General features: G+C 33.5%; 2 protein-coding genes across 4 annotated transcripts; both read right to left on the reverse strand.

Annotated features, from left to right (window-relative positions):
• Window positions 1–10,631: 10,631 nt before the first annotated feature.
• On the reverse strand, window positions 10,632–13,131 carry LOC111005110 (uncharacterized). 3 transcript variants are annotated; one of them, XR_002600712.2, is made up of 6 exons: window positions 12,723–13,131; window positions 12,494–12,621; window positions 12,304–12,416; window positions 11,363–11,548; window positions 10,966–11,063; window positions 10,632–10,818 (listed from the first exon to the last, which is right to left on the reverse strand). XR_002600712.2 is itself a non-coding variant. In XM_022276498.2 (5 exons), the coding sequence occupies exons 1-5, from the start codon at window positions 13,046–13,048 to the stop codon at window positions 11,034–11,036; spliced, it is 783 nt and encodes a 260-aa protein (XP_022132190.1). In that variant the 5' UTR covers window positions 13,049–13,130; the 3' UTR covers window positions 10,632–11,033. The 3 variants fall into 3 exon arrangements, 1 of the variants encoding a protein (XP_022132190.1); XR_002600711.2 differs by having other exon boundaries at window positions 10,632–10,815; window positions 12,723–13,130; XM_022276498.2 differs by having other exon boundaries at window positions 10,632–11,063; window positions 12,723–13,130.
• A 961-nt stretch (window positions 13,132–14,092) lies between these two features.
• On the reverse strand, window positions 14,093–17,562 carry LOC111004547 (growth-regulating factor 1-like). Its single transcript, XM_088128318.1, is given in 5 exon segments — window positions 14,093–14,206; window positions 14,208–15,078; window positions 15,643–16,021; window positions 16,104–16,334; window positions 16,841–17,562. Coding segments are annotated over 5 exon segments (1,950 nt in total). The 5' UTR covers window positions 17,289–17,562; the 3' UTR covers window positions 14,093–14,185.
• Window positions 17,563–20,230: the final 2,668 nt, after the last annotated feature.

Raw genomic sequence — 20,230 nt, forward strand, 5'->3', positions numbered from 1 at the left:
TGAAGTAAAAACCCATATTCAATGTAATTTTTTTTCTTTTGTCCGTTCAATATTATTGATCAAGATTTAATAATAATAAGATTTGAAAATTGTCCAGATAGGTACAAATGTAAAAATATCATTAAGAAAAATATAGCTCGGTCAAGAAAATATATTACTAATTATCTAATTAGACTCAATTATTTACTATTTTCTCCTCTTCTAAGTACATTCAATTATTTACTTGTCTATCCATAATTCGTTTAATCAATAGTCACGCATCTAAAATTTAAGAATTGAAATGCCATATTTACGTTGCGACAACCAACGTAAATATTAGAAACTAAATATAAACGTAATTAATTTGAAACTTAGAAATGTGATGGAAAAAAGATTTTAATCGAAGGAATTATAAATAACAAGACGATTTTTTTTCCGCTTTTGATGAAATATGTAATTCAACCATTATTCTCTTTCCAGGCAAAGATAGACACATTATTGTGGTTTTTCATGCTCGTGTTTGAAAACGCCATTTTTTTTAATTTTTAAAATTGAAAAAAAAAAACGTCATTTTCCGACATGTAGCATCTAAATTTTTATAAACGTCAAAAAAAGAAGCATTGGTATTTAGTGTTTAGACGATGCATTTCCCAGTTTGTAGAATTGATTAATATGCATGTTTTAATGTATATGACGAAGGAAGTGGTATTACGGAATTGCCCTTGACGGAGGAATTAACCAGAGGAAGGGTATGAAAGGTCAATACGGCGGGACGATCGGAGCCGTCGGATGGAGAATCTGTTTGGGAGGGACGGCGATTGATGGATTTGGTGGGCATATTGTAACTGGATATAACTATTAATTTGTTGGTTTGCGATCCGGGTCGGGTAAAAGCAGAACACAAAGGCCTGCTCCTTCTCCCCTGTTTTCTTCTCTTTTAACTCCAACAATCTAATTTTTATCTGGGAATAAAAAGAAAAAGGAAAATAATGGGAGTCCATTCTAATACTTAAAGTAAGTTACCTATTACTTTCTTTTAAGATGGAAAGATTCGATTTTTTATTTCCACACATTTGTTGAACTAAAAAAAGAGATAATTTTAAATGAGAGGTGGTTTTGATCATGTCAACAAAACTCTCCTCATAGTTTAATTAGGGTTTAGGTTCATCCACCCTTAAAATTTATTAGATCACTCTACCCTACATTTGGTAGATTGAGTTTCTCATTTGTTAAATTTACATGGAGTATTATGCCTCGTATTTTTTATGAGGTAAGATTTTATGACTAGATCAAAATCTCACATTAACCAAGGTAAAAGAAAGATAAAATATGTGAAACCGAAAGCAAAATAATACAACTTTATATCTAAAATAGATAATCTTACACGATTTTGGAGATGCTCGTTGTATGAATCTAACAAGAATGAGGATGCTTTGTTTTGAGATTTTTTTTGTTAATTTTTCCTTTTTTTTATTGTATTATTTAACAAAAATCTTAGCTAAATAACATGTTTCCAACTTATATATACAAATTTGGTTAAGAATAAAAATGTGTTGGATGCAAAAATTTAAGCCATAAATTCATACTAAATTTAGATAAATTATTTCCTAACTGAAACTAATGAAACTAGATAAAACAATTATTTATGTCAGATATAGATTTCACTGGAAGGTAAAAAAAAAAAAATGTCATGGATATAAAGCATTGAAGAAACTCATACACAAACACGCAGGACTCTTGTTTCGAAAAACATGCCCAATAATTGATTCCGTATATACCACCACTTTTCACTTTTTTTTTTTTTTTTCCTCTCCTTCTTCTTGGGATAAAAGCAATACATTTACTTTAAATGGAATATTCTGAAATAAAATAGGAATTTCCAAAAGCTGTTGTTTCAGGTTCTAAGTTTGATAAAATTGGATCATATATAGTATTAAAGAGAGAAGGAAAATGAAAAAAGAAGAGAGAGAGGAAAAAGAAAGTGATTTTGGTATCTGAGAGAGGGGATTGTTTTTGTGAAAATGTGATAAAATTGGAGCTGAAAAAGAACAGAAACTCCCTTTGCTTTTTTGTAAGCCTATTGGTATTGGCTGTGGTAGTCAACACCTGCTTCCCACACAAAAAGACGAAAATGGGGCCTCCAATATGCTTCAAAGTTGTAATATTCCAAATATGCCCCAAAACAACCTCTCTTTTTTCCCCTTTTCTTTTATTCCTCATCACCGTTTTCCCTTTTCAATTTTTAAAATTTTCAAACTGAAACTTTAAAATATGCGGAGAAAATTATCTTATATAGTCTCTTCATTATTAATTCATCTCCTAGAGCTTAAATTGTATTTTTTCGTGGGTAAAAAAAAAAATAATAAATAATAAAAAAAGTGGTTCATATTCCTTCTTTTGTTACCGGTCAAAATCTCTTTTACTTTACCGTCTGCTTTTGTGTTGTGAATGATAGGGACATGGTAATAAAATTTTACAGATTTTTCCAGAGCTTTTCTTTCTTTCTTTCTTTCTCTCCTTTATCTTTTTTGTTTTTTGTTTTTTATGTTTTCTTTTCTTTCTGTGTTTTCTGCTGTCCACCAACCATGTTTAAGGTTCTTTCTGAGTGGAATGTTGCTGCATGCAAATAATATATGCATGGAAGTTCTCGTGGAGACAGAAATTCAAATCAGAATGATTTGGGTTTTGATTTTTGAACCCTCTCATTAGAGAATGGGAGGGAAAAAGGGGCTTGAGAGAAATTGGAGAGTCTTTTTCTTTCTTTCTTTCTTTCTTGTGATTATGTACTAATGATGAGTAGTAGAGAATAAGATGATGACGATACAGAGTCGAGTATGGGTCGTGACTTTAGAACGAGCAGAGTGGGGCGATGAGGGCGCCCCACCGTGCTCCGCCTTTTGTTGGGCGAGCAGAGTAGGCATGGATGTTTGGCAAAGGGCTTTGACTCCTGCCAATGCCATATCTCTCTTTCTTTTTCTTTGGCCATTCCCTTTCATTTTCATCAACCTTTTCAGTGAGAAACAAATGTGACAATAGTTGGTGGGTGCTCGCTCTTCTCTACTTCCCCTTTTTCTTTTGCTTCTTTGTCTGCTTTTGATGATTTTTCAACCTCCACACTCATCCATTTCTTGGCATTTTCCCTTCCTTCCCATTGCCCTATACCATTTTTCAAATAGGGTTAACCTATCAATAAATTCAAAAATTTGTATCCGTCATTGATTCATATTTGCTACATATTCCTAACATACGAACTATTTATATTGATCGAGAAGCTAACATGAACATAGTTTAATAGTTAAAATGTTGGATATTCAATCTCTCATCTTCATATTTGTTGTACTCAAACAAAGATCAAATGATCGAGAAGGAAATGACATGGGAGAAGAATCAAATGTAGACCTTGACCTCTTATTGTAATTAATACTATGTAAAACCTATTATTAGATCTAAAAGTTTAAGTTGGTGAGTTGTTTAATTATATACCAAATCGTCCCTAATTTTTAAGTATTTCTCCATTTGATTCTTAATGTTTTAAAATTATTCTCAATTTTACCCGTAATGTATTGAAAATTTGCAATTAGGCCCTTTTATAAAAAATGGTCAATCTTTATTGACAAAGCTTTATTCCGCATTATTTTTTTTATTAATATATTTGGATAGCAAGGATGCCCACTTGAAAAGAAAAAAGAATTTTGTTGATGAGTTGGTCGAATCTTTTGAGGATGAACAAGTTGAATCTCCTGTACTGTCAAATAATATATGAGTAGCAGGTTCAAATACGTTAATAAAACGATACTTTATTTAATATTATTTGGGGTCATCCCACTCCAACTAACACACACCCTATACCATTGATTTTCTTTCTTTTTTTTTTGTCTTGTTTTGTTTTGTTTTTTTTAATCTTTTCTGCACCTTGCTCTAGTTTTTCTCAATGTATACAAAAACAAGACTGTTTTACTTAGGCCCAGAAACCAGAACACAATTTCCATGCATACAGCAAAATATTTGGCATACACCACAAAAGCAAAAAGATCTTAAAAATGGAAGAATTCAGAGCTAATTATTTGTGCCCTATAATTTTAATTGTTCTAGAATATGGTTTGTCCATGAAAATTAACTATAAAAAAAAGGACGAGAACGTTATTTTTTAAGTAAGTCATGATACTCTAACTTGGCCCCCCATAGTATTATCATTACTTTTTAATTCTCATTAATTAAAGCTTATAATTAAAAGAAAAAAAAAAGTGAACCATCTTTGTCCTAACAGAGATAGCTACAAACATTAAAAGAAATAAAAGAAGACTTAGGTTTGTCAGAAGCAGTGGATCAGAATAGTTATATTGAAACCAAACACTGGGTCCACCCAAATAGCGAATCAAGTCACAAACAGTGTATTGGATAAATTAGATTCTATTTTCCACTTGGTTTTAAATATCTTTCGACACGTCAAGATCTTCATCGATATATCTATGTTTTTATGTGATCGACATCGACATGAGAGATAAATTAAAATTTTCATCATAGTACAAAAAAAATCGACAAAATATGAAAAATATAAATTAAATGTCACTAATATATACATAATACTAAGATTAATTATTTTTAACTAATTTAGAAATAGGTTTTTATTTGTTCCTTAAATATTTTTTACGATTTTTTTAAATTTTTCTAACTTTTACAAAAATATCTACCGATATTTCTATGAAATTGAGATCTCGACATTTTCATCGACATCGACATTTAAAATCTTACTTCCACAAACCATTGGAGATAGTTCATAAAAAAGAAAAAAAAAAGAAAAAAAAAAAGAGTTTGTGGTCAATATTTTTAGTGATTTTTTAGTATGTATTTGGTCCAAGGATTTAGAAATTGAATCTCAATATTGTATTTGTTAGAAATCTCTAATAATATATTATTAGAAAATTAGTAATAGTTACCAACTATATATTTAATTAATCTAAAATAATATTAATTAATTTATAAACATGTGTATATATAATCTCATTGGTATATGCCAAGTGGTTGTGCCATATCATATATTCATAATATCACAGGAGGGAATAATATAATATAAATAAGCACATGAGAACGATTGGTGGGATGTCACTGACCAAAGTTTGTCTTAGGCAGAGATGTGAGATGTGATGTGCAATTGCCAAAACACCAAGCTCCACAAACAGACATAATTCAAAGCTAATTCCCTGTTTTAATTTTATATATTTGCCATTATTATTTATTTGTATAAAACATAAGACAAAAAACATCCACCCCTAGAATCAGGTTTACGTGTAACAATTCGACTACTTTTATAATATAAAATCTTTGCATTGTCGGAAACTTTGTACTAAAACTACAATTAAGCCTAAAAAAGGCATCATTATGAATAATATACATGATGAGTCCATCTCACCATTACTGTCTCAAAAGAGAGATGGTTTAATCTCCACTCAATAATTGTTTTCAAGATCGTCTGATACCTCAAAGAATAAATCAACAATTATTAAATTAAAAGAAACACCGGAAGAATAATTTTAATGTAAGTAGAAAAGACATTTTGTAAAAATGATTTTTCAATAGTTATTTTAATGTTTGTTTATACACTCCTTCAAGTGATTTTCATATCATATAGTTAAAAGTTATTTTGAATAATCAATATTTTAAATTTAAAGGGAGAATTTGAAAAAAGTTTTAGAGAGGGTTAATTTAGAGAGAAAAACAAAATAGGGAAATAAATTTTAGAGGGAGAAATCAATTTTGAAAGAGATGGAGAATCAATTCTCTTACCATTGATCATGTTTGTCAAATTAGAAAATTGATTTTAAGAAAATTTAAAATCATTTTATTATTTTAAATTTATTTTTAACATATCACTTACATGGTGATTTTGAAAAATTAATTCTACTTAATTGTTTTTTTTAAATTATTAATACTACTATCATCCTCAAACACGCACTAAATATTTAGAGAGATTATACAAATTTTATAGAGAACAAATCAAATTAAAGATAAATAAAATGAGAGACACACGAATTTTGGAAAGAAAAATAATTTTCCTCAAAATTTAAGGTGGAAATGAGGGGAGACCATTTTGAAATTTAACCATTTAGAAAACTAATTACTTTTTTTGTTTTACCATTATTACTTTCTCCCCCAAGTGGTTGACCGGAATCATTTTCAATTTTTCTAAAATTTATTGAGATTCTTAAGACTTATTGTCAAACATATGTATTTTAAAATGGAAGTTATATGGGTGTTGGTAAAAGTTATCAAAAATTACTCCCAAACATACTTTTATAATTAGTATTTTATATACTTTACGAAATTTATGATCAGGAAAATAAAAATATAACATGAATTTAATTTCATATAAATAATGGGATTAAGATGTAGAAAATTGAGTTAAATTTAGGTTAGAAAAACGTTTGAAATAGTGATTAATAATAACTACCTCCGAGATTCAAGATTAAGAACATGTTTGGAAGTAATTTTAGTATGGTTAGAATCTCTTCTACTAATGTCAAAATCACTACCACATTTTAATGATATGTTTGGCAATAATTCTCAAGTTCCAAAATCACTTTCAATAATTCCCTCGAAGGTGATTTCAAAGTGATTTTTGGTGAAACAAAAAAAGAAAAGAGAAAGGAAAAAGGAACTTAATTTTTAAAATGATTATTGTTTTAAATTTCAAATTTGTTATTCTATTTCATGTCATTTTACCTTAAAATTTAAGAAATTGTATCGTTTTCATTTCTAAAATTGATGTCACTCTGTAACTTTATTTTTCTTCAATTTCGTTTATTCTCTCTAATTATTTTCCCTAAAATTTTTGTAATTTCTCCATAAATTTGTAGTTATCATTTATTTTCTAAGTTTATCTTTTTATCTAAAAATTTTTGTTTCTCATTCCCTAAAATTTCTCTCCCTAAGATTTTTGTTCCTCTTGAACTTTTCTCTCTCTAAAATTTTTTGTCAAATTCTTTCTTCAAACTTGAAATAATAATCATTCAAAATCATTATTAATTATATAAAAATCACTCTTTTCCCCCTCTTCCCTTGGAAAAATTATATAAAAATCACTTGAAACTATGTGTAACCCTAAGTTAAAATAATTATATAAAAACCACTTTAACAAAATAAATTATCATTAAATCTCTTTTGCTAAAATCACTCTTTGTAAAATCAATCATAAACGTATCCTAATCGAAAAGACTTTTGATAGGTAAGAGAGATAAAAATAAGAGTGAAAAAAGTAGAATGTTTTCTTCTTTCAAAAAATAAATAACGATAAACTTTTAGGAAGATTCATATTTTTCGTGGAAGATATATATTATTGAGTGTAAATGGCTCAACTACCGTGGGGTCAAAATATTCAATCGGAAAAAAAGAACAACAAAATTTTACAAAACAAATAAATAATCCTGGTTCATAGACTAAAGTGGAGAAACGAGGCTGGATTAGGATTATTTCCAATTCTGGCCCAAGCCCACAATGGGGGAAAGGAAAATAATAATAAAGAAAAAGGTTAAATTTTGATTTTATACTCTATTGGATAACGTTTATGTTTTCTCATTTTCAAGGAAGAAAAGTAGAATTATATGGCTGTGATATTTCATGATAAAACAATACTTTTATTTATGTTTTGGAACAAATTTGAATATAAACCATAAATAAGAAACATAATACTTGATAAATGCTAAAGCTTTTGAATAAATTTGGGAACGTAATGAAAACATTACAAAACGGATCCTATATTTCCACTTATTTCATTTCATATTCCCTCCTAAACATCAAACCACATCAAATTGAACTTATTGATGAGTTAAAAGATTTGAACTTTTACAAAACTGGAACCTCCCAATTCAGATGGTAAGCTTAGAAAGTGGTAAAACCAGAAGAATGTTTGAAGGGTAAGTTGAGAGAGGCAAATATCTCCCAAGTATGACAAAAAATATATAAAAGAGAGCAGCGAAGTAAAGAAGAATTAATAGAGGGGGAAGAAAAAAGGGGTCACGTGGGAAGAAAATTCCAAAAAAAGATCACATACATAAAATAAAAATGAAAAGGGACCAACAAAAAAGAGAGAAAATCAGCGGATGATATTGATGGCTACACAGCAGAGAAGGACGTCTAGCTGTTACTCTGCTGCCACCCTCCCCACTGTTTAAATGCCTTCTGAAATTAAAATTAAAAAAAAAAAAAAGAAAGAAAGAAATTAAACTAATTAAATCTTCCATCTTTTAACCTCTTGTATTTGTCACTGTCCTACTCTACTCTCTAGGATGCCAACCCTCCATCTCTCCCTCCAATGACATGTCACATTACATCTGTCATTTCTCAGCCAGAAAAACAAAAAACTATATTTAATTTTCAAATAACAAACTAGTTTATTCATTGAGTGAATTCTTGCGTTATCGCTTCCTTCCCAATAAATGAATTAAATTTGAGAGAGGGTTTGGAAAAGGAAGGGGTGATGAGTGATATCCATCCCAAAAGAGTGAAAATTTAAAGAGGGCAGGCGTAGGAGGAGGGGAGGGGAGCAGACGCTCTGAAACAAAAAATTCAAAGCATACGTCTCTTTCCTACGACAGTGGGTGGTTGCTCCTTTTTTTACTCTTCAACAAATATAATTATTATAATACACACTCTACACTATCTAGTACAAACAACAACGCAACAAATGGGTTTTATATTTTCCATTGCTTGTAAATGGAAGAGAGCCATGAAAAAAAGCTTACTTTTTATGGAAATTAAGGAAGGGTGGGGGCAGGAATAGGATTAGGAATGTGATGAAAAAGAAAGCATATCCATATCCACACCCACAGGTTGCATTGGTTTTTGACCAACGGGTAAGCAAAAGATTTTACCAAATTAAGCCGCTTTGTTTGTTCTGTTTTGTGGGTATATGGAAACGGCTCATATTCGCTTTGCTCACTACTCCTCTCCAAACCCTTTTTTTCCCTTTTCCTCTCTGCCCTTTTGTCATTCGGATCTCACCAAAGATTTCCTGGTCTTTGTTGTGTGTGGCTCAGCTGCAGCTGCACAGGACATAACCCTCCATTTCTGGGGACCACACACATTCACCTCATACCATTCTCCATCTCCATATATAATTACCTGATCATAGCCGCATGATGCATCATCATCATCATCATCATGCGGTGGTCAACGGTGATTGGAATAACTAATTTTTAAAAAAGAAAATTTTAAAATTGGGGGCTTAAATGAAATGATTGAAAAGGGGAAAATGGCAGATTATGGGGGAGGGATGGGATGAGACAGCTTAGGCATACATTTGTGCAGAGAGAAAAATTTACAGTCGCAGCCGCAGGCAACAGGCTGCGCCCACAGACACCTTCAACGGAACCAGTCCCTCCTCTATCTTTTCCAATCACAACTCTTTTCCTCTCTTTTTCTTTTTCTTTTAAATCGTCTGATTTCATTTCAAAACACTAATATATAAATACGAATCAAATCACGTGAGTTGAGTTCGAAATTGGAATAAAATTATGTTGACATTTTATTTTGTTTGGCTAATAATGAACCTGTATTGATGTTGTCAATAAGATATTTAATTTAAAATTAGATATTATGTTGTGATGTTAAGATTGTACAGGCAATTTAAATTGATGTTGTCATGTTGAAAATATGAAAATTTTTACTATTTTTTAGTTGTTGTCTATGTATGTATAATTATAGCTCAATCTCTTTTTTTCTTTTTCGGAAATTGATAAAACTATTCACTAACTAATAACTGTTTGAATCCGTTGCTTGTGTTGACAGGGCCGGCCCAATGATGAATTTGGAGACATGGTCGATAAATGTTGGGCCTGTTCGGATTTAAGGGAGCGGGCCCAATGGAAAGGGCCGAAACTTTGGAAACCTGACCTTGTGAAGGCAGCTTGCGGGCCCCGTCCGTTACCTCATGGCCCAATAAGACATGTAAGCTACGGAAACCAGGCCCAAATCCATTCAACGTTTACACGGCCCAACTCTGAAAAATACCCGTGCCCCATATAGGGTACAAACAACGGCCCACAATATATGCCATTGTAAAACCTGCTGTTGAAACATCTACTCATTCTCTAGTTGGTTAGAAAAAAAGGTAAAAACAATCCTTTGTAATTGGCTTTATTATAAAAGAATAATAAGAATTCTAGAAAATTTTCTAATTCCTCCAAATTTTTTAAAAATTATAAATTTTGAATTTTTTTGTTCTGACAACTTTTTTCTCCTCTAATTTTCCACTAAACCTTGCTTAAGTTTATCATGCGTCAATTTTCATTTATCATTGAATGAAAATCTAAATTAAAAATGTTAAAAATCAAAAGTAACTAAATTAAAGACTAAAACATATGTTTAGTATCTTCCATGGTCAAAATTTTTTCGCATTGAATGAGCATAATTCTATAAGTAACTTGACTTTCATTGAAATTAGACAGATTTTTATAGACCTTTTACATTTTATTTTATTTTATTTTTTGATAAATTTAATGAGCAAACGTAACAGAATTTAAAGAAGGGTTAGAAAGAAAGGTTGTAAAATCTATATTGAAAGTTCAAAGTTCAAAGTAATGAAATTAAAAGTTGTGCGAAAATGATTCATGTTGTTGCTTCTCCTTAAATTTCTCTCCGCCAGTACACCTACCAACTTAAGTATGGGTGCCATTTTGCATGGTCAAATGGAGAAGTATTAATATCTGAATCCATCTCAGTATTCACAATACACTGAAAGAGTTGACCATTCATCTTAAATTTTATAACAAGACAGACCTATTGAGAATCTACCTTGTCTGCTGACTTCTTCCACGTCGATAAAATCGAGAAATCTAAACACTGCTAGACAACCAAGACCAAGAGAAGTCACTATTGATTATTGAACTTGCCTTGCAGGAACCAATTAATTCACAGGATTACATAAATCAACAAAACTTGGATCAGAGAAATACACATTTAGTTTATAAGTATCTAATTTAGGACTCTTACCAGTTAGTTTATAAGGTCCCTTTAAAGAAGCAAATGATACAAGGCAAATGGAGGATGTTTATCCATCATCACCACCTTCTTACCAATGATGTCAACAGCTGCACCAAAGTTACAAAAATAATTGTCTGTTAGGATTAAGTAACCAGAAGCAGTTGCCATGGATGAAAAAGCACCAAAAGAAAGCAAGTGGAATAAGAAAGAAATGCACATTGCAGAATAATATGAAAATGAAGCCTTTTCTCCGAGCACGTATCCTAAGCCAACCAAAGTGTTAACCCAAATGCAGTTCATTTCAACTTCAAAACAGAAATAACCAGTTTGCAAAGAAGCATTCATAGTGAGGAATGGCATAGATAGAGATTTGATGGATGTTCAGTTAGAGTAGAAGCTTCTGCACCTCAAATAATTCAAATGGGTTGCCACGCTGATATACATCGTTCTTCTTGCTGGCATTGGCTGGGAAAACTTTATACAGTATTGCTCTCCATCCGATGAGCAAGACAGCCGTGCTTCCCATTGTTACTCCTATGAAGTTATACGGCGGAAGATGACCAGATGTTGCTGCACGTATTATTAGACCTAGCTGCCAAGGCATTCAAAGGAAAGTGCGCTTTGGTGCTGATGATAAGATACAGGAACTATCTATGACTTTGGAATCCATAAGATGATCAAGATACAACCTCATCATGGTATCATTATTTATAATGAGTTACAGTCCCTCTCCTTAAGGGCAATCAAACCGGAATTATTTTGTGATGCTGTTCTTAGACTCTTAGTGCAATAATTAAAAACTACCATGTGAACAATCCAACTCTAACATTTTTCTTTTCAAAACGGAGGAAGCCATCACTTTTCAGCAAATGAAGCTTTTGTCCAAGTATTTGTGTGCTTCAAACTACTTCTTGAATAAGTACTTTAGCAAGAGTCATTCAACTACAAGCACTTCAGTTCTTACTGACTAATTAGATTGATGTTCGTTTTATATTTTTAAAAGTGCTTCCAGTCTACCACTTGAGGCAAAATCACTTTACAAATACTTCTTTACAAAGCATTTCAAGGTGCTTTTGATTTTAGCACTTTATCGTCTCATTTTTAAGATACTTTTTTTTTTTTTTTACTTTTTTTCATAGAACTTTATTACTTTAACATGAAATTCTGTAGGGAAACTGCTTTTGGCCATAGCACTTTGCATAGTGGAAAGCACAAGCCTTACTCGGATAGTGATTCAAGCTGAAATTTCAAACGAGAAGTCTACTTCAGTCTAGTAACAAAACCAAAACCCGTTCAACTTTGGAATTCAGAACTAAGAACAAACACAATAAGGTTAAAAAAACTTACTGGAATCCCCAAAGCCCATGATTTAGAAGTTGCAATAACAGCTTTGGAATAACCATTTATACCCCGTCCATCCTCTCCATAACCTCCGAGAAAGTAAGCACTCAGAAACCAACCTATAATAATCGACTTCCAATGGTTCAGCGAGCAAAAAACCAAAGATTCAACTTCAAATTATGGCGCAGAAACGTACCAGCAATAAAAGGGTCAGCAGTGCGCAACGTCTCGAAATCGAAAACAGGGAAACCATGACTGAATCTTCCTATGGAGGAGAACAAAAGCAAGGCCAATACATCTCCACCAGCGAGCAGAGCCACACGGCTGAAGAAAAACAGAACCACAGAACAACAAATCAAATTCACAACCGAAAAAAGAAAAACAAACGACCTAATTTATGTATCGAAGGAATCGTCAGAATTTACCCCCATTTGCTCAAACGAGAAGACGTATCGGGTTTGTCAAATTGAATTACACCTTCCAACGGAACATTCTCATCGCCGACGAAAACAGTTTGGTCAGTGGGAAAAGGAGGCGGGGTTGGGGATGTGGAGAGAGCCTGTTTGGTCGAATCGACGCTTCCTTCGGCTTTGGAGAGACTGATGTTTAGGGGTTTCGCAGGATTTCTTCTGGGAATAAATTTAGAGCGGCGGAAAGGATTAGGGTTAGAGAATTTGAGAGCGGGAGGAGTGGAGAGGGAGAATCTTCTCGCCGGTAGAACTCCGGCCGGAGCTTGGCTCAGAGGCAACATTTTTGCTTTGCCTCGCTCGCCTTCACCAGTAACCTGTATTGCTGGCTGGCTCCTATTATCCTATACACCACAAAAATTGACGGCTCTTTTTATGTATTTTTTGAACTCTATTTAGTGGACAAAATTCTTTTTGGGATTAATCATATTTAACTCGAAAAAAATCAACTATACTAGAGGTCGGAGATGTTCCCCTCAAAATAATTAAAAAAAAAATGTTCCACACAATAATATTTGTGATATATGTGCAATTTGACATATAGATAGTGACTAGTAAGTTTTGATTGATAACCAGTGCATAATTCAACGATTATATTTATTATACTGAACAAAAAAAGATTAAATTCTAATTATCTTCAACCAAAAAGAATTATTACTCTTTTATTGGGAGCCATTTTATTCGATTTTATGACAAAATAAAACATAAAATTATCACTTGAATTTTAACAGTTTTAAAATATATATATATAAAATTTTGTTAATTAACTGATTTTAGCGTTAGCTACTCTTTTCATTTGGAATAATATTTCGGAAATGCTTTTAAAATTTCAAACTAACAGAGATGTGATAAAGAGAAGATATATAAATTAAAGATAAAATTGCATTTAAACTTTCTTGATGAAAATAGAATAAAAAAGGTTGACTCTAAGAACACGAAAGCATGATTTACAGTAATCTGAGTGAAGTATTCACATGCATGATAAAAGCAAAAGGGTGGCCAATGCCTATGTTTAGTTCTCAAAAACTTTTTTACTTCCTCATTTTCAACCCGCGAACTAAACACCTCCTAATGTCATATCGCAAACACGTCGCAACTAAAATTCAGAGCTCATGAATCACAATCTCTGTTCTGAATTTTGATGAAGAAGATCACATGAAACAGTGGCTATAGCAGCTGGTTGCTTAAAGAAAGAAAATAAGCTGCCTTCTGGTTTCTGATACGGTGGGTGCATATTCTCTGTTGGATGATTCCACAGAAAGTTCTAACGAATGGAAATTATGAGCATCAAGAGTGGGTGGGATAAAAAAACAAAACAAAACAAGAAGTTTCACAAACAGAAAATGAACTTTTCTGACAAACTATTATGGAAGTCTGCACATACACAAACATATAGTTTAAATTCTTCTTCCACCTGTTTCTTAAACACTGGGCAAAGATTTAAGAAGAATTCACAAAAGTTGACCCCAAACGATCGCTGCAATGGCTGCTGCCTCCTCCTCCTCCTTCATGAGTCTTATTGTTCTCTGTTCTGGGGCTGCTCCCTGTGCTGCTGTTTGAGAAAGAACCAAACGCTGTTTTCTGCAGAACCCCGGTTGGCGATGACCCTAGCGACGGGCTATTGTCCCACCCTTCTGTCATCAGGTTAAGTATCGACGAGCTCTTCAATTCCCCGCCATTGTTGTTCGTGCTATGCAGAACCTCCCCAAGCGGGCCGCCCATGGAACTCTCCCACGATATGGGGATCCAATTTGCCTGCCTGTTGTTTGGTTCATCCATCACGTTCCCCACTCCCAACCCCATCTGAATTGGGTCCACCTCCTGCGACGACTTCAACGGCGAGAGGGTAACTTTCTCATTCGCCGGGGACGAGGTCGAGGATCTGAAATCCGAAGTCGCCATTGGGATTGATATGGATAGCTGAGTCCTATCAGATTGGAGGTCGAGATTCGAGTTGGACCAAGAAACCGAAGAGGTATCAGATTGGTTCTTGGGCCAATTGTTGAAGAATTGGCGAAGTGAATGCTGGGATTGGTCAACTGCTTCTTGGGTAGTGATGCCCTCGGAAGGATTGAAAGTTCTGTAAGTCATTAAAGAAGAGGTCTTCTGAGAAGAGTTGAGAAGGAAACTGGAAGATAGAAGCCCAAACTCTGTTCTTGATGGTTCTTCAAATGGGTTCTGCTGTTTCTGCATTGCAAATGGAAGCTGCGGCTTGGATTTCATGTCAATGGCAGGAGACAGAACAGAGAGACCAGATGATGTTGTTGTATCATGCAACCCATTGCCCCCATTCTCTTTGTTCATTATAAACATTCTGTACAAACAGGAAAATCATAGAATTTCCAAACTCAGCCAAGAATTTTATATCAAAATCAAATAATCAAACATGCCAGCAGTTCTCCTATAATGCTTTTTCTTAGAGGCCGAGTTAGAACTATTTGAAAGTTCAGTTTAGTGGGACAAATTAGAAAAAGAGTTGAAAATTAAATTGCAACTTTAGTAAATTTTGTGTCTAATAACTAAAAATCTGTGTATAAAGGGTCATTTTTCTAAAATTTACAAACTTATTATTCACAAAATTGAAGGATTTCGAAATCTATCAGATACAAAAAAAAGAAAATGGAAGTTTTAAGAATCTACACATGTAATTGAAACTCTAGGACCTATCATATAAATAACTGAAAGTTTAGTATTTCGCCTACAACTTTTGCCGATGAGGAAAGTTAATGAAAACAAAATAATATTTTTTTTATCAATGATTGAAGTTTCAAGATTGGGATTGGATTTGTCCAGTAATGGGAATCATGAACAGTACTAATTCTAGACGATTAAGACACATGATGGGCATGGACAGTAATTTTCAGAGGGTGGTTTATACCTGTTGATTTGAGCGGTGGCGGCGGAGGGAGTAGGCTGAGATCCAGCGCCGGCGCGGTGGAGGTTCTTGAAGTTTTGGTTCACAAAGGAGAGGCTGTTGGATGAACCGTTGCCGGGCACCGCCATGGAAGAAGCTGATGGCAGCTTACTAGAATTAGTCGCGGTGGTAATATTGGAGGCTCCGGCAACGGAGTGGCCGGATTGGCCTTCCACAGGCTTTCTTGAACGGTGGCGGCCTCTGTTCATATGCCGTTCACAGTACTTCTGATCCGCTACTGCGTCTCTCGAGCACCGCCATTTCTTCCCGTCGGTCCGACGGCACCTTCCCGGTTCAGGATCAGTGTTATTCGAAAACCCCACATTGAAAGATCCCCATCCCACTACAAAACCACAAACCGCCATTAAAATAAGCCCAAAAAAAAAAACCCTCAGATCCAGAAAAATGAAAATGGCAAAACTTACCGGCGGTGGGTCGGAGAAATCCACCGGAGAAGGCAGAAAAGCCAGCGGATTCGAGGGCCTTTCTGATCGGAATGAGCAAATTAGAAGGAACAGGGACATTGGCAGTAATGTATTTGTAGATCAAAGCCTGTTGTTCGAGCTCCATCCATTGGGAGGGAGTGAACGGAGCTCTCACACCTATAAAAGCGCCGCCGTGCATTCCTCCGCCGTTCAAATTTCCATAACTGTAGCCTGAGAGAAAAGAAACACACACAAATTCAACACCACGACACCCCAAAGTAACCAAGAGCAGAAATTATTTAACAAAATAGGAAATAAAGGGCTCACAAATTGGTGTGACTGATTTTTTTTTCCTAGAAAAAACCCCCAAATTCTAGACATGTCTGTCTACCACACTTGAGGAGGCGACAATATTCGTTACTGAGTTGATGTGGGGGATGAAAAAGAAAAAGAAAAACGAGGACCTTTCTGTTACTGTTACAGCTTCCACACCATTTTTTACAAGATTCTTTTTCTTTCTTTGAAAAATAAAAACAAATAAACAGAACCCCCCGTCCTTCGAACAGGAACACAGTTTAATCACAAAAAAAAAAAAAAAAAAACCAGAACGAAAAGAAAGAAAGAAACTTTTATGCTTTTTTTCTTTTTTCTTTTTTTTTTATGGACAAGACGGGAAGCAAAGGGGGAGTTTTGAATGAAAAGACCCTCCACTCCTCAAGAATGAAGTGATTAATTACCTGTATTTCTGGAGAAATTAGGGGAGGCACCGGAGAGAGAAGGCTTATCGAGGGAAAAAGCTTCTGATTTGGGATTGGGAGATGCGAAACAGAGCATTTGGTGGTGTTGGTTGGAACCCGAATCTGAGACAAAGTAGGCGGAATTAGATCTGAGGAAAGACGCCGCCGCCTGTCTCTGAGGAAACAGCATTCCTTTGGAGGAAGAAGAAGAAGACGACAAGTCGTCAGAAATTCTGGCCAGTTTAGAGCTTCTTAAGTCGTCATCTTCAGCAGCAGTAGTGGCAGATCGCCCCTGTTTATGAAGAAACCCAGCAGAAGCAGAGGCAGATTCGTACCATTTCTGCTTCGCTTCAGGATCTGAGGCGGCAGCAGCAGCAAGAGAAGAGAAACCCGATGTGTCGTCTGAACCCACCACCACCCCATCTAAACCCACCACTCCAAACTCCATACAAAAAACAGAGGAGGGAGCAAACAGAAAAAGGAGAAAAAAAAAATCCCCTACTACTACTACTTCTACTTTTACTTCTACTGCTAAAACTAAACTACACTAAAACTAAAGCTGTGAGTCCAAGATGAGGAAACGGGACATTGATTCTCTATTCTCTGGCTAAAAAAGACAGCGACCTCGTGAGGTTGAAGGAGCCACATTTCAAGATAGTTTAAGGCTTTTAAGCTTGAGATATAATAGGAGGAAGAAAGGAAACTCAACACACACAAAAAAAACCAGCCCGGTTCTTATTTTTCCTTTTTTTAAAGCAGCTGGGGATTTTTTTTTTTTTTTTTTGTGGAGAAAATAAACTAAAATAATTGGAGAGAGGGAGAGAATGAGAGTACGACAAACATCATGAGCAAGACTTCCTAAGTTTCTCAAACTACAATAAAGTCAGCCAAACAAAATGATAAAAAGCGTTATTTTCTGGGCCTAACCCTTAACCAAATATTGGTTTTTCATTCTTTTTTGTTTTTTAATCTTTTGGGCAAGACTAGAACTACAACTAGAAGTCGTTAATTACTTACTTATATTACATCAAATCTACTCTGAATTAAAGTAATTAGTATTTCATATGATTAATAAATACCCATCAATGCAAATACTAATAGTTAAAGGTTAAATGGAAATATTGATTGATTGAATAAAGGAGGAAGAAGATGGAGATAAGATGGGGATAATTTTGGGCACAAAAAAGAGAGGGGGAAGGGGAGGGGCCCAAGGTTAGAAGGGTAATTTGGGGAAGAATAGAACAAACTCTGTCGTTATCCGAACAGATTTTAAAATAAAATAAAAAGAATAAGTGAGTGAGAGATGGTAAATAATAAATATGAAATTGAAAAAAACATTTTTTAAGAAAATATATATGGCAATGGACAAAGATGGTTAAAAAGGGTAGTAGATGGGGTTGCCTTGCAAAGCCCGCTAGCCTAGCAAATAGGAAGCAGATTTTTCTTTTCTTTTCTTTTCTTTTTTTTTTTTACATTTTCTCTCTCTTCTTTAAATCTTCAAAAGGCCGTAGGAGAGTGGTGGGCTGCATCAAACCACCACGTGACCCCTCCCCCCGGTCCACCCCCACCCCATATTCCATTCTTACCCTCCACATTAATTCTAAACTTACTTTTTATATTATATACTCACCTTTTATACTTCCTATATCTATATATCCTCAAATAAATTACATAAAATTACAAATATTGTATTTTTCTTAAATGATAACACAAACATACCATATAATTTTTTTGAAATTTACTTTTTTTTTAACGGTATGTTGTTTTCTATAATATCTTTCAATTTTCGCAATTATATATATATATATATATATATATATATATATATAATATTTTTTACCTACACATATCATATGTGTATATAATTAAAAGATATTTTAATTATATACATATATATAATATATGATATTTTAATATTATATATAAAATATATGTTTTAACTCAAACCTATGAAAGCGATTAATCAAAATTTCGGACCAAAATCATATGTATATATAATTAAAAGAGATTTTATCTTTATACATTTCACCACTAGAAAAAGTGATTGCCTCACCATATGCAATACATTGAATATAATTGGATGAGAGGAAAGTCATTTGCGTTTATCTTTTATTTACACCACCATCTCACACCCATTTGGCTTTTTGCTCGTGGGGCAATTTGGGGGATTTTATAAATTAAAAAATATATATATACGAGTTTTTATTATTATTATTATTTTTTCCTTTTGGCTTTTTGACTCATCCCTTGCATGTGGGAGAATATTTGGGTAAATCGTGGTGTGCCACTTGAAATAACTTCAAGATTGGGATTGCTTAGCTTTGGGTCGGTTTCTTCCATTTTTGAGTTCATCTTTTTTTCCTCTTTTTTAATTTCAACCACATGAAGATGTTTGTTTGTTGTTTTATCTCCAAGTCTTTTACAATTTTTTTTTTAATTCCTTGCCATCTTATCTCCTCTCCAGGATTATGTTCACATTTCTAACACCTACATAACCAGACTAAATTAATAATGACTTTTAATACGACATCAAAGTTGGAGTTATTAAATCTAAATCTATTCATAATAGAAAAATATGATTTAAAATTTATAACACATTTTTTAGCTTCAATATTGCTCTATGAAATTTATTGAAGATTAATAGTTCTTTTTATTGTTTTAACATTATGATAAAGAAAAAAAAAATCACCCATATGAAACCAAAAGCATAGATATTTAATGCGTGCATGGCTAATACTTCAATTATTAATAAAGTGTAATAATTCACATATATATATCTACACATGCATATGAACAAAGATTATTCGTCTTTACTTGAAATCCCACGATATGGTCACACCCCCCTAGGCCAATGGGTTTTTAGGACATGACCCTACAATAAACGGGTATGGAACTTTGATCGTTCATGTCACCCTAATGCCCAACTTTTTCATGGTCGACCTACACTCTTCCACGGTGCCGGGTAACTTGGCTCCCCCCATCTTCCTCATTGTGCCCTATATATCCCTTTTGGGAGACATAACGCTCATCTCCAAATACACATCAATTTTTTATCCTTTTGGCTACTCTATCGAGTTTGACACATTGACAGGTTTAATCATCGTGTCCCGTCAATTATTTTATACATGTTAAGTTATCTATAATATAAGATTAAATTTATCGTAATTCATCGATTTAGATGATTTAACATGGTATTAAAGTAGAATGTGTATATTTGAACTTCTTCAGTATTATTTTCTCCCTATTTAATATTTGATTACCACTTGTTGGGCCTTTTGTAAATTTTCAAGCCTACAAATAAGAGGGATGTTTAATATTTTTAACATTTCGTTGAATTAAGTTTAGGTTTAAACTTTTGAGATGATTGAACATAAAATCATATAAATATAC

This window comes from Momordica charantia (assembly GCF_013281855.1).
Source record: "Momordica charantia cultivar OHB3-1 chromosome 8 unlocalized genomic scaffold, Mcharantia_2.0 BLBB01000008.1, whole genome shotgun sequence".
Lineage (NCBI taxonomy): Eukaryota > Viridiplantae > Streptophyta > Magnoliopsida > Cucurbitales > Cucurbitaceae > Momordica > Momordica charantia.